The sequence below is a fragment of the Lathyrus oleraceus genome, chromosome 5 (assembly GCF_024323335.1).
Source record: "Lathyrus oleraceus cultivar Zhongwan6 chromosome 5, CAAS_Psat_ZW6_1.0, whole genome shotgun sequence".
In the NCBI taxonomy this organism is placed as follows: domain Eukaryota; kingdom Viridiplantae; phylum Streptophyta; class Magnoliopsida; order Fabales; family Fabaceae; genus Lathyrus; species Lathyrus oleraceus.
Genome location: NC_066583.1, coordinates 573,196,086 through 573,210,988, shown reverse-complemented (window position 1 = coordinate 573,210,988; position 14,903 = coordinate 573,196,086). Strand labels below are relative to the sequence as shown.

General features: G+C 32.1%; 2 protein-coding genes across 6 annotated transcripts; one reads left to right on the top strand and one right to left on the bottom strand.

Annotated features, from left to right (window-relative positions):
• The first annotated feature begins 731 nt into the window (after nucleotides 1-731).
• On the top strand, nucleotides 732-5,213 carry LOC127086560 (aspartic proteinase 36). Its single transcript, XM_051027334.1, has 10 exons — nucleotides 732-1,301; nucleotides 2,232-2,361; nucleotides 2,434-2,684; nucleotides 2,795-3,022; nucleotides 3,157-3,322; nucleotides 3,480-3,553; nucleotides 3,693-3,789; nucleotides 4,364-4,430; nucleotides 4,554-4,625; nucleotides 4,757-5,213. The coding sequence occupies exons 1-10, from the start codon at nucleotides 1,078-1,080 to the stop codon at nucleotides 4,915-4,917; spliced, it is 1,470 nt and encodes a 489-aa protein (XP_050883291.1). The 5' UTR covers nucleotides 732-1,077; the 3' UTR covers nucleotides 4,918-5,213.
• A 1,138-nt stretch (nucleotides 5,214-6,351) lies between these two features.
• Nucleotides 6,352-11,396, bottom strand: LOC127086561 (uncharacterized). Of its 5 annotated transcripts, none has more exons than XM_051027335.1 (8): nucleotides 11,113-11,396; nucleotides 10,942-10,982; nucleotides 10,785-10,848; nucleotides 7,747-7,935; nucleotides 7,565-7,636; nucleotides 7,190-7,368; nucleotides 6,987-7,105; nucleotides 6,352-6,688 (listed from the first exon to the last, which is right to left on the bottom strand). In XM_051027335.1, exons 1-7 carry the CDS (start codon nucleotides 11,266-11,268, stop codon nucleotides 6,991-6,993), a joined length of 816 nt encoding a protein of 271 aa, XP_050883292.1. In that variant the 5' UTR covers nucleotides 11,269-11,396; the 3' UTR covers nucleotides 6,352-6,688; nucleotides 6,987-6,990. The 5 variants fall into 5 exon arrangements, with proteins under 5 accessions (XP_050883292.1, XP_050883296.1, XP_050883295.1 ...); XM_051027339.1 differs by having other exon boundaries at nucleotides 10,942-11,001; nucleotides 11,113-11,254; XM_051027338.1 differs by having other exon boundaries at nucleotides 10,942-10,990; nucleotides 11,113-11,254.
• Nucleotides 11,397-14,903: the final 3,507 nt, after the last annotated feature.

The following is a 14,903-nucleotide window of genomic DNA, read 5'->3' as shown; positions in this document are numbered from 1 at the left end:
TTTTCTATCATTCAAAATTAAAAACTTTTAACTCCATCCTAAGATAAATTTAAAAAATTTACAATTTAATGAAAATCATCCCAGTAGTTATGATCTACTATAAATTACTATATTCGATGGAACTTCGGTCTAATACAATTAAAATTCTTCAATAATGAACATGATCAGACATCAAGATTTTTTTATTTATAAAAAGATAATAAAGATTTCATATTATTTGGTTTAAACAAACTAACTTATTCTAAAATATGTTGGAATTCAAATAAAAATGATTAAAAACATTTCATATTCCTAATATTTTAAAATTTTAGATAAACATATAATATCAAAATTTCTTTAAATCTTACATTGAGAATTTGAATATGAATTCAAATTTACAAGATAAAGTAGCGATAAGAGATGCTATAAACATAAAATCATACATATTTATTAACAAATACTAATAATTAGAGTAATGGTCCTCCTGTCCCACGCAACACAAAAACCTCAACTTTTTTTCCTCATTCTTTTCTGGTCAAACCAAACAGAACATTCTAACGAGTAAATTTTCTATGTCTTTGACCAAATAAGGAGAAAAACAAACTCCCAATAGAAAAATCAAACTATCCCTCTTTTGAGTCTTTTCTACTTCATAAAAAAACGCGTGGGTACAACGCACATGATTTACGTCAAAACTATACCCTTCCCTTAAAAAGAAAAAGAAGAAAATAACAATAATAAAAAAACACATTAATAATAGTAGCAACTTTATGTAATCCAATTTTGAATTGAAAATTGAAAAAATCTCGAAAATTGTAACTTACCTCTCTTTCATTCCAAATCAAAATCTTTTCGCAACACTACAAATACATTCCATGACTCTTTCTTTCTTTCTGCAATTCCAATGTTATCATCTTAACACGACAAAAACATTCGTTATTAACAACAACACCAACCTTAACCTTCTTCGCTTCTTACTTTTGTCTTGTTTTGTTTTCTAGATAACTATTACTACTGCATACTAATACATATACTTAATTGTGTAATTAATCATAATTAGTAACGATAATTAGTTACGACTTTAATTAAACGTCGCGAATGGCGGTTGTTTTTGTGATAACGCTCGCGATGCTAACGGCGGCGACGGTTATTTCTGGATCGCCGGTGACTCTCACGTTGGAAAGAGCGTTTCCGACGAATCATGGAGTGGAGTTGAATCAGCTCAGAGCGAGAGATTTGTTGAGACATCGTAGAATTCTGCAGTCTTCAAACGGTGTTGTTGATTTCGATGTTCATGGTACCTTCGATCCCTTCCAAGTCGGGTAATTTGATTCAATTCTATCTGATTTCACTGTTTTGTTTTTGAGATTTTGGTGGATTCTGAAGTGATGAAGTTTCCTAATTTGTTTAGAATCTTTGTTTTATTCCTTCAATTTCAGTCTGACATGTTTCTGATTTTTTTTCCCCTTTTGTTGATCAATTTGATTGTTACTATATTCATGCTTTTTTATTTGTTTAGTTATTAAAAGTTAATACCAAAGATTGCTTGATTTTGTTTTGTTCTCTATGGCTCATAAATTTTCATTTTTCTTCTTTCTATTTTTGGCAACTTGAAGATGGTTTTATATTGTGTAATGGTAGGTTAATATGTGGTTTCTAAATTGCTTTCATAATTTCCTATAAGTTAGCACTCAGTCACAATTTAACAAGTTTAAGTTTAAGGGATCTTTGGTGTCCAATACGGCGATACCGATACATATTGTTACATAAATAGCATGTTTCGTAACATGGTGAAGGGAGACAGAGTCGTCTCGAGTTTTTGGAGGTCATGTGTAGGTTAACACGAGTTTTTGGAGATCTTGTGTAGGTTAGCGGCAGTTTAAGCATGACAAAACAAATAGAGATCCTATTAAATCATGACAATTTTTTTGAGGCCCTATTTAGCCACAGTTTAATCGTAAAATTGTTTGGATAGCCCGCCTTGCGTGCCCTCAAAGACGGCTCTGAGGGGAAGTAAACGCATTGTGAGTATGAAGCTACTAGCTGTAGCTTCTAGTTGAACGTGACTTTTCACCGGAAAAAGTGCTATATCTAAACACATGCTAAAGCATTTGATGTTCTCAAATTATTAACAATATGAACGTGTTAGTGTTGTGTCTAGTTTTTGTCTCGGTCTTTTATGTTTTTCTCCTTTGCATTATATCTTGTCTTTGCCTGTGTGTGTTTGATTTAAAATTGATGGATTATTTCAGGCTATATTTTACAAAGGTGCAGTTAGGTACTCCTCCAGTAGAATTTTATGTGCAAATTGACACTGGAAGTGATGTTCTTTGGGTCAGTTGCAGCTCCTGCACTGGTTGTCCACAGACAAGTGGGCTACAGGTAAATTCAATTTTATCTCTTTGTTGATTTAGTATCATAAATTCAATGTAATGGTTTATGATTTTGTTACAGATTGAGCTCAATTTTTTCGACTCTGGGCGTTCGTCGACATCATCGTTAATCTCTTGTTCTGACCGAAGGTGCAACAGTGGAATACAGTCATCAGACGCGACCTGTTCCAGTCAGAACAACCAGTGTTCTTACACTTTCCAGTATGGAGATGGTAGTGGAACATCAGGCTATTATGTGTCAGATACGATGCATTTGGATACTATTTTCGAGGGATCTGTGGCTACAAATTCTTCAGCTCCTGTAGTTTTTGGGTGAGATTTCATGAGCATGAAATGGTTGATACTTGATAGAATTTCTCTCTTTTCGTCTGTGTTTATGGGGTTAATCTAATATGGTAATTGTTTCATTGTGAATCGAGCAGTTGTAGTAACCAGCAGAGTGGAGACTTGACAAAGTCCGACAGAGCAGTTGACGGTATATTTGGATTTGGGCAACAGGAAATGTCTGTGATCTCCCAGCTCTCCTCACAAGGGATTGCTCCTAGAGTATTCTCACATTGTCTTAGAGGAGATAGCACTGGTGGAGGAGTTTTGGTTCTTGGTGAGATTGTGGAGCCTAACATAGTTTATACTCCACTTGTTCCATCACAGTAAGTTCCTTCATCAGAAATAAAATTGCTAGAATTTAACATCTTTCATCACATTTTTTGTTGTTAAGTTCCTAACATAGTCAAACTTTTTGTAAGAATGTCCATCTAAAAAGTGTTTATCTAACATACTTCAGGCCTCACTACAACTTAAATCTACAGAGCATCTCTGTCAACGGCCAGGCGTTGCAAATCGATGCATCAGTTTTCGCTACATCAAACAACAACAGAGGTACCATTGTTGATTCTGGAACAACTTTGGCATACCTTGCAGAAGAGGCTTATGATCCCTTTGTCAATGCAGTGAGTTTCTTTTAACTAATTTCACGTTCTTCAATTTATCAATAACACTATGTTGCTTTAGTGCTTCATGTATTACTTAGCAATCACGGCATGCTTTTTGCTGATTGGAGGTTTATCAAACATTGATGGTGAAATGATTTTTTTTTTACTTGTGCAGATTACAGCTACAATACCACAATCAGTACGCACTGTTGTTTCTAGGGGAAATCAGTGTTTCTTAATTACTAGCAGGTTAGGCTGAGGCATTGAGCACTTCATTCATGCATCTTTTTCTAGATTTATTATTGCTGCTCGTTCACTTTTGCTGATGATGTGCTATAAAATTTCTGATTCCTTTTTTCTCTAACTCCTTTCCTATTACTGTCCTTAGTGTCGCTGATATTTTTCCTCAAGTAAGTCTGAATTTTGCTGGTGGTGCATCGATGGTTTTAAGACCACAGGACTACCTTATACAGCAAAGTTCTGTTGTAAGTATTCAAGATTCAATTCCTTTTTCTTTTCATTTTCTAAGGACTGGTTTGAATTTTATGATCTATTAATTTGATTTTGACAATTGTAATCTATTAATCTGATTTTGATTTTACTGTATTTCTATAGCTGCCTAGTGTACCTTTCTGTAAGATGTTCTACATGATAATTTAATTTACTAAACAAATCATTTATTAAGGCAAATGATACTGCTGATATTATTCTCGATTACAACAAGCTAAATTTACAATTCCAATATAATCGATAACATCCTTTCTTATCCTTACTCGCTCTCTGGTGATTTGAGTTCATTATCAAGAAATACAAAGAAAGAAAGATAACTTTTCTTGTAATTCCCATTACATGCCATTTTCCAACTGAAAGCTGGCACTTTATAGTGTAGAGAAAGTTTTAAGACATGTCTCAAATTTCATAGAAAATTCTTGGATATTATTGACAGCTATTATTACATGCAGTTATTTTTCATATTCGGCTTATGCTTCACTTAGTTCAATATTTTTAATATACTATGTTGTCTCACCAAATTCTCTGGTGAAACTATTCATGTTACAGAGTGGTGCAGCAGTGTGGTGCATTGGCTTTCAGAAAATCCAGGGTCAAGGGGTGACAATTCTAGGAGGTATAATACCAATCATAATATCAATTTAAATTTTAAAATCTCATTATTGTCATAATCTGTTAAGAATGTTTTATTCAAGAGTGTTATACTACTTATTAACATCACTTCTTTATGTTTTGACAGATCTCGTATTAAAAGACAAAATTATTGTTTATGATCTAGCCGGTCAACGCATTGGATGGGCTAACTATGACTGTAAGTTTCAGTTACACTATCAGAAAGACATATAGTAAATTTCACGAGGAAAATAAACTCTGATCTACCTCTGTTTATCCTCAACGTTACATTAGATTCTGATCATGTTAAATTTAAATTTAACAATGTAGGTTCTTTGTCGGTTAACGTCTCTGCAGCAACTGGCACTGGGAGAAGTGAATATGTGAATGCTGGAGAGATAAGTGGGAGCATTTCTTTACATGATAAGTATTCAAAGACAGTATTCTTGTCTCTCTTCGTAGCATTGATTTGCTGCTTTGTGTTTTTATAGCAGTGATTTATGCATTGTGGAATATAGATCTAATATTCTTTTTCCTATGTAAATTCTATTTCCACTGTATATTTGTGATAGTTGGAGAGACCACATATAATTTTCAATATTGTTTGTGTTGTGCTTCTTTTTTGCACAATAGGTTTTTCAGGTTCAGGTTTAGATGATTCTGTAGGACCTATCAGTCTTGTAGATTCTAATCATTACTTTGTTATTCTTTTGGCTGTTTTGTAAATTACTTCACAAGATTACTGATTGAATTACTTATACAAATTAATATAATATAGTTTTTTGTATCTCCTAGTTCAGTTAAAGTTTGTATTCTGCATATAATCATTGTTATAAATTGTCATTGCACATTGAATTTGGATTCGCTGCAGTAACACATTATAATCAATCTTCATCAATTTGAGATCAAACGACTTAGATTAGACGATCAAGGTAACTGTTTGACGTAGTTATTGCTGGGAACCTGATCTCATACATATGGTCTAGATAAAGCTGAAATGAGAATTTTGTTGTGTACATGAATATAAACCAATGGAAAGCAGCACTTGGAGTTCTTTTTGAAGATCATGTGTAAGCCACAGATATAGGAGTATTGATTAGATTCAACATTTTTCTTCTTGTGGTGTGTGTGGTTTATGCTGTTTTTGAAGTTGACAGTGCTTTAATGGAAGTGCTTTTATTCTCAAGTAGAATAGCTGTTTTCAGAATCCTTTGGCTTTGAGCCATACCTTTCTTATTGCCATTTCTAACAGTGAGAATCACAGTTTAAATTTGTAGGTTCTAATATGCACCTTAACTCCGACATATATATCCCTACAACACTAAATAATACCAAATAAGTTGTTAAAACGCATCAAAATTTGCACCTTCCAGATGCACTAATTAGTTTTTTTTTTTAAATACTCATAATCAAATGGATTGAACTAAAAAACTAATAATTCATCTATTTTCAGAGGAATTTCTCAATTCAGCCCATGAATTTTCTTAGGCAACAGATAAAATCCAATTTTACATGTTGTTAGGATTCTCTTAAGACACATCCTGTCCAAAAACTTTCTTTCAGAGTGAAAGAAATCGCAAACTTTCTTTTAGAGTAATAGAAATCGCACTTAAATTCACAGGTAAGATAGCAAATATAAAAGCTGTAGGTAAAAGAAACAGCAAGTCAAAACGCACTATATAAAAGAAATAGTAAAGCTTCCCTCTAAACTATAAATATATGCTCCGAAAGGAAGCATTCGGGCAGCTTTTTCTTGGAGAAAAAAATCGCAGATAAAGATAATTTCAGAGTGAAAAGGCAGAATATAAAAAAAACGCAGATAAATTCACAACTAATAAACATTCGGAAAGCAAAAGAAATGGTAGTTAAAACGAGTAAAGAAAAAATAGCAGATAAATCCACGGCTAAATAAAGAAAAATGGAAGTGGAAAAAAACTTCTGTATCTATTGTTGACATAAGAGAAGTGACCTTCTTCATTAACCATATTATGAAGTGATCATTACAAAAAAAAGATCCATCCTCAGGGATAATCTTCAGGCCAAGAACAACCCTATGATTATTCTAAAATTGTGTATGCTTTTATTTGAATGAATTTCAACTTATCCTCACAGAGCTTCCTTGGGTTACAATTTTCCTCCCTCACAAGATAGTTGCTTCATAAATGTCTCAACACACCATTTAAAACAGAAAAATCTCATCCAACCTTGTTTATCACATCCCAAAATTTCTGAAAAATACAGAACAAGAGTGTAGTCTTTCACCTACACAGATAAAAGAAAAAAGAATTTGAAGAAAAACTTTACAGAAAACAGATAGGGATGATAAGTGAAGAGAAAAAAAATGGTTTGAAGAATTTTTCATTGATATGATACGACTATAGCAAGATACATATCATATCCGCAGAATCAATAAGAGTTTATCTACTATAAGAGTGTTAGGGAGAATTTATAGAAACAATTTATGATTCGTTCATAAAGTGTTTTCAGCTTATTTCCATAAGTTTTGAAAAAATAACTTATAGCTTATATGAGAACAGTTTAACCACTTTCATGGTCTTACCTCATTACGCATCTAGAAGAAGTGATGTGCAAGAAAGAAGGGAAGAAATTTCATCTTCTGTTGCCATCCCAAAGCCCTGCCATCTTATCCTACCAAAGTTATCTAGTAGGAAGACATACCTGTGAATTTAATGTTAAAAAATGTGCTACACATAATGAATTTGTGTAATAATGAATTGTATAAGCAATTAAAAGGTTTTATACCCAGTGAGGAGATTCTCTAATTTTAGTTCTTTTCTGAAATAATAGTGGTCACCAAATGAATACACCATTCTCGCTTCAAGTGTATTATTGTTTTCATTTTGATTAGGTTTCTTGATTGTCCACAGAAGGAAATGTTTTATAGGAGGTAGACATAAAAACCATGAATCTATAAATGATACCTGATACACAATGCAAAAGCTTCATTACAAATTTGTCGCTATTCATTCAAAAGGCGAAAAAATTGAAAGAAAACTGAGAATTATAGTTTTTACATTTTGGACAGAATAAACGTTGAATTAAATAGAAAGTTAAAATGAGTTCTATTATATAAATAGGTGATTAATATTTCGCACTCAGTGAATAAAAAATTATTACCTTATATAAATGAGTATCTTTCGAGTTACTGAATGTTTTAGCAAAAGGCACGCTCCAAGAATCGATCATTTTCTGTCAACAGTAAATCAAAACCAACACAAATGATTGTTAATGAAATACCAAACATCACAAGGAACAACATAGTACAATTCCTTTATGGCTTTTAAGCCATGATCAATTACCTCAGAATATCCTCGGAAAGAAAGACAAACCAAAGATGCCTTTGGGACAGATGATTTCTCGGAATCAACTGCATTATCAGAAATACGAATGGGAAGCTTCATTGTTTTACCATCTGGGAAGCTGACTTGGATATCAGGAAATTTCACAGCCATCATTGCCGGTATAATCACTTTATTAGCTACAGAAACCTGCAGGACACAAATACCAATAAATATGGCATGCTCTTATTTGGTACACTAAGATGCACTTCCAGTCTAACAACTCATCACTGCAACTGATTAGACGATGATGTGCATGAGTTGATCAAAATAATATACAACTAACTGTTGCTCAGGGGGATTCTCATGGTTTTGTTTATAGGCTTCGTAAAGCTTTATACAGACTCAAGCAAAGTCCCAGGGCGTGATTTGGTAGATTCAGTTCAGGACTTTGGCATGGTCTGCAGCAAAGGCAATCATTTGGTGTTTTATAGACATTATTCTACTAACCACTGCATTTATCTTGTTGTTTATGTGGATGACATTGTGATTACAGGAGATGATCATATTGGTATTCAAGACTTCAAGAGGCATTTGTTTCGGCACTTTCAAACCACAGACTAGGGCCGACTAAAATATTTCTCAGAGGAAGTATTCACTTGACATTTTGGAGGACACGCTCAAGGTAGTTAAAATCGAGATTTTACACAAAATCGGAAAGGAGAAGTAAAATCGTAAATTGTGGAATCGTAACACTAATAGTAAGACAAAGAATACCTTAAATCACTTGGAATACTTATTTAAATTCACAAGTATGGGTGTCAGGATTGCATAATAGCATAGAAAGCCAACTTTATAAATAAAAAAAAAGCATAACAAAGCCAACAACTAAAGTCATACAAACTCAACTCATAAGTCTCAAACAAGAGAAGAATTCCTACGATTCAACTATTAACATGGGCAAACTCCATCCAATTCCACCAAAACTAATATTATGTGTACACTCTTAATTGCTAAAGGAAAGCACAATCGCAAAATTGTGGGACTTTACTATTCAAATTGGGATTTTAACTACCATAGGCATGCCTAAGGATCCAAACACCAAGCTTATGCCAGATCAGGGGGGGATCCTTTAAGACCTGCTAGATATCAGAGACTATTTGGAAAGTTGAACTACCTTACTGTAACTAGACTTTGTTGTCAATGTTGTGAGTCAGATCCTTAATTCTGCTTGTGATAGTCTTTGCGATGCAGCGGTTCGAATTTTGAGGTATTTTTAAGGATCTCCAGAAAAAAGGATTAGCTTTCAAAAATAAAGGCCATACTACATTCCAGTGCAGAGACAAAATATCAAGTTATGGCTCTTACTACATGTGAGCTTATTTGGTTGAAACAACTTTACGAGTTGATATTTTGCAAACTAGCGGTCCAAACATATAGAGATTGATTGTCATTAGGCATGGCAACATAACTCGTACCCGCGGGTACCAACCCGAACCCGCCCCAAAGTTGACGGGGAAAACCCGCTTTGACTGAGTTTGGGTTTGGGTTTGTGTTTTCCCCGATTATAAAATATGGGGACGAGTCGGGTAATGGGGACACTAGTATCGACCCCGAACCCGTCCCCGAACCCGCCCCGTTTATTTCATTATGTACATTATTATTTATTTTTGATCATTTATAATATTAAATATATGGTCAATATTTTGATATTTTAATTTGAATTTATTATTTAGAATATTTGAAATATATGTATGGAATTTTTTTAGATTATTTTATTTTATTATTTGCAATGTAATTTTATTTTGAAAAAAAAAAATTTATTAAAAAAATTGATTCCACTAAATGAATGGTGGCGGGGCGGGAATACCCGAACCCGTTTGGGACGGGTTTGGGTTTTGATTCTCAATCCCCGTTTGGGTTTGGGACGGGGAACGGAGATTGTTTGGAGATTCGGGTTTGGGTTTGGGGGAGGTAAAAACCGTCTCCGCCCCGCCCCGTTGCCATGCCTTTGTCATTTCTCTGTAAAAGTTATTTATGGAGAATTCCTTACATCTTTTGTGAATTCAAATGTCTAGTTGACAGATATTTTCACCAAGTCACTAAGAGGTCCAAGGATATCTTATCTGTACAAGTTGGATGCATATGAGTATGACTTATATGCACCACCTTAAGGGGGAGTATTAAGATATTTGAAATTATGCTATGATATGATGTGAATATTCTGTTGCAAATAGGATAGATTAACATCTGATTTAATTATGCTCTTGTCCCAAAATCAAGGGATTTGGTTGTACCTACTAATTAGTAGTATAAAGAAACACATGGAAGGTTAATCTCTCAAGCAATTCAAATCAATCTTTGCTCCAATTTCAAGTATAATGTCCATGAATTGATCAAAATAAAATCAAAATTATATACAACTAACTGTTTTGAGACTAGCTTATCCGAGAAGTCAAGTTCCAAATTCCAATCATGCTTTAAGAGACCAATTGGCAAAATTTCAGCTGAATCTAACCAATTAGGGGTTTTGAGAGTTTGTTTTAACTTTATATAAGTTATGATGTCAACATCATTGGAAGATCTAACCCCAAATTAAGTGTAAAAACTATCTTGATCCCCAGTAGTATGGAACATTCCACATCAACACGAATTTGTTTGGCCTGATTTATTTGAACTAATCTATTGTCGGGCATACACACTTGTGTTACTATTTGAGAAAGCTTATAAAAACAAATAATATCTTAAACGAAAACAGGTTGACTTTATTTTATGTGTTGTTATAGAAACAATATACACATAAACACTAACATGATAACATTGATAAACCCTTGTGCTATAACCTCCTAATTAAATTGTTTATCCAAACAGGTCAAACTATTAAACAATCAATGAAATAGTTCTTTGCGACTAACAAACCGAATCCAACCAAACCTATGGAGAACCAACACATTCGTGATTAACTTCAACTCATTAATCTTCATAAATTATTACCAGTGTCACCGTGTTAGTGTCTATGTTTCGGTAAAACCAAACAGATTATCATAAAACAACAATACCTTACCGCCATGTTGCTTGATCTCAGCTAAATCAGCAACATATCCCCTTTTCATTTCATCATTTCTGCAGAAAACCCCATAAACATATCACTAAATCAACACTACAACACTTCATCAAATTACATGACAACAACTCAACAAAAACAAATAAACTTACATTCGAGCTCGCTCCTTTGCAATTGCTTCCTTATTGCTAAACTGCAAACCTATCACCAATCTTTTGTTAAAAAAAAACAAAACTTTAATAAAAAAAACTTAAAAATCCAATTTTTGGGAGATTTTGCTGTACCCATCAAGAGAAAAGCGTATGAGAGAGTGAGAGGAAGACCTGGGGCCAATCGAGGAAGCGTTTGGGGGTGAGGCGAGACAAATGATGAGAAGGGAATGAATGATGGAAATTATCGGGTTGCGCGGTGGGTATGGAAGCCAAAATCGAATCTCTTGGATAGGAACGTCGTCGTATCAATTGCTTCAAAGCTTGCATTTTGATGTGAATGCGTTGATTTTGTTACTTCGTCTTCTTCCTTTACACTGTTGTGTTTGTAACTAGCATGACTCCATGTTTAGGTTAAGAACCTATTTTAAAATTATTTGATCTTTTCAGTGACAATTGAATAAAAATTACAAATGAGCCCTATTATTATTTTTATTTTTTTTCAAATTAGTCATTTATTTTAATAAATGTTTAAGAACTCTTTTTTGAAAAATTAAAAAATATTTTGTTTTCAAATCACATCTCACAATTATTATATGTAAATTTATACTCCCTCAATTATTTATTTCAAAAATTAAAAAAATGATTCATTCCAATTTTCAATACACGTTTTCTAATTTTATTCACTAATTAATATTATTTTCTTCATTTTTAATATTTAATAGTAAATGATACTTTAATAAAAAATCTCATTCTCTATTTTATTTATTTATTTTTAATATATGTAAAATAGTCAATTGAGTCATTTATTATGAACATTCAAAGTAGTAGTTATTGTTACCTGATATTCATAAAAATATGGTTAATGCTAACATGTGCCCCAAGGACACAAGTTAATGATTTATTTGTAGAAATATTTTCTTGGAATCGTGCATTTAATTTTTTGAAACCTAAAACATTGTTTTATTCCACACGAATTTTTTAATTGTAGTATCCTTAACTTGTGGCTTAAGGGCACAAGTTAGCAAAACCCTAAAAATATACTAGTATATCTTATTGTTTTCTATCATAAATAGATTGATTTTACAACATGTGTAAGAACAAGATTTGATTCTGCATTTGACTTTTAGTTTTGATGATAACAATATATTGTTTATTAGAGAAAAAAATTGTATACTAATGATTTTTATGTAGTGTGTAGCTTTTGCTAACAAGTTCTGACTCTGAAGTATTGACGTGTGACGTCATCAAATTCTAAAATCAACACACTCTGACTCTGAAGAGATATAAGTGTTTTACAAGATGTTGTCAAGTTCTAGAAAGCTCTTAGATAATGGTTCTGATGAACGTTTGTGTCAAAACTTCTAACTGTGACTCTGATTAAAGAGTCACTGAAGGATTGTCAGCCTTCAAGGTTTTGCGCTCAAGTTCTAAAGATTATGAAGAACAAGATTTAAAGATAAGGTTCTAAGGAACTGTGTCAAGACTCTGAAGACCGCTATACAAGATCACCCTTCCCTCCGCTACGCTGATTTTGTGGGCTAATGACAGTATTATTGTACCATTTTATATCTTATATGCAAACCGCTATATAAAGAGACAACATTCAAATTCTACCCTCCAACGGATCTTTTAACTGCTTATATAAAGGAGTCTTTGAAGAATGGAAGAAACTGCTAATTCACTATGGAATACTACGTTCATACACACACTCTATACTAAAGTATATATTTTCTATGTATAGTCTTTGTAAACACACATATAGTTGTTGCTCGTTATTGTGTGAAGAAGTTCATTGTATTAAACTTGTGTTAATATGCTTTCTTAGAAGTATTCTTTGTAAACACACACTTGTAAATTTGAAAGTTGTTTGAGTGGTTTTCTTGAGTGACTAGGTTTTAGTCAGATAGACTCAAGAAGATAAAGACGGTTTATCTTTGTGGTGTCTGTAACCAGTTTTGGTTATAGTGGATTAAGTTCTTGTTAAGAAGGAAAAATCACATTTGTATAGTGGACTGAATGTAGCTTTGTTAACAGCGAACCAATATAAAAATAACATTGTTATTCTTCTTGTTCGTATTATTGCTTGATTGAATTGGTTTTGAAAAAACTTTTGTTTTTAGAAATCCAATTCAAACCTCAATTTATTGTGTTTCTTGCCACCTTCAACATGGTCACAATATTACATAAAAAAATAGTGTGTTAAGTTTTGTGAAATCTATATTGTAAGTTAATTATTATAAAATTTATGTTATTTTGTTTGAACATATCGGATAATATCCTCTCGCAATTGTAAAAATTAAATTTCAAATTGGATAGGATAGCACCGTTGAATGTTTAGGATTGAATTCGATTTTAGAATCTCTAATTAAGTTGAAAGAGATCTTTACTCATCCAAATATTATTAATAAATTTATGTTATTTTAATAAATTAAAGATGTAATTTATCTTTTTGAATGATAAAACTTTTGACAAAACACACATGCATATATTTGAATTTATTTGAATTCAGATGTATGATCGAATGGGAGTAAATAATGTGATTTTGAAAGAAAAATACAAGTATATTTTAGGTTTTACAAAATTATAATGTCGCTGCAATTTTGTTAATTTTATTATTTATTTAAACGTGAATGAAAAATAAAATATCGCTCTAACACTGCTAAATTTAGTCTTAGTTTAAAATAATGTTAATCTTAGTTTAAAGTTAAAATCTAAAAATATTAATAGTCTTTACACAAGGACATTTGAAGCTTGACATCTTTTATAAAATTTTAAATTTTAAAAACGATGGAGGTCTAGTAGTCTCTTCTCCTACCTAAATTATGAAATTAGAGTTTCTGATCTAAAAAGATGAACAATTACAAAATTAAAAGGGTTAAATATATTTTTGATATTTTTAAATATTTTTAATTTATTTTTAGTCTTTCAAAATATTTTCTTTAAAAAATGTTTTTTTTTAATTTTGCATTCATATTTTTTATCTCTCCTACAACTTAGGGATAAAATTGATGACGATTTAGCGACAGTTTATTACTTAGTAACAGTTTTAACAACGATTTTAGTATTATGGATTAAAAGTATGGATGAAATTTTTTAGAAAAATCATTCTTTAAAAAAAAAATTTTAATAAAATTTGAGATATTTAAAAGGACCACAAACATATTTAATTTAAATTAAAATTATTTTTTATTCATAATTTGATGAGATTGCATAACTTATGTCAATCCAATAGTATAATATAAAAAAAGGAAAATTTTTATTTTATCTTCATAGTTCTCGAGAATTTTCCAAACATTCAATTTTACTCTTAAATAAAAAAACCTATATGTACTCTATTTTCTTCTAAAAATCCTACTAACTTCTAAATTTTATCTATATATAAAGACCATAATATTCGGTAAGACCCGAAATGCAACAACTTTTGAATGATAACCACTATGTTTTTAGGCATAGAATTTGTGAGGATAAAGTCATTATTCGTGACATATTTTAGACTCATTCTGGAAGTATCAAGTTGTTCAACACACTCTCGTTGTCCTCATAATTGATCCAACGTATAAAACCAACCAATATAGGTTTCTACTTCTGAAAATTGTTGGTGTTACTTCTACGGATAATACTTTTTCAGTGGGATTTGCATCTTTGGAATCCGAAAAAAGAGGTCAACATTACATGGGCCTTGGAAATGTGCACTACTTTGTTGAAGAGTCAAGAAAATATGTTAAATGTAATTGTCACCGGTCGAGACACCATATTGATGAATTCGGTCGCAAAGGTGTTTCCTACATCCTACACAATACTTTGTTAATATCACATAACAAAAAATGTGAGAAGTCAGCTCAAACTCACGGTAAGCACCAAACAAATCAAGGGTGAAGACGAAAAAATGGTCAAACCTAGTGTGGTGTTAGAAAAGATAATGGATGCATGGAATGGTATATTAGATTCATCCACATAAGACT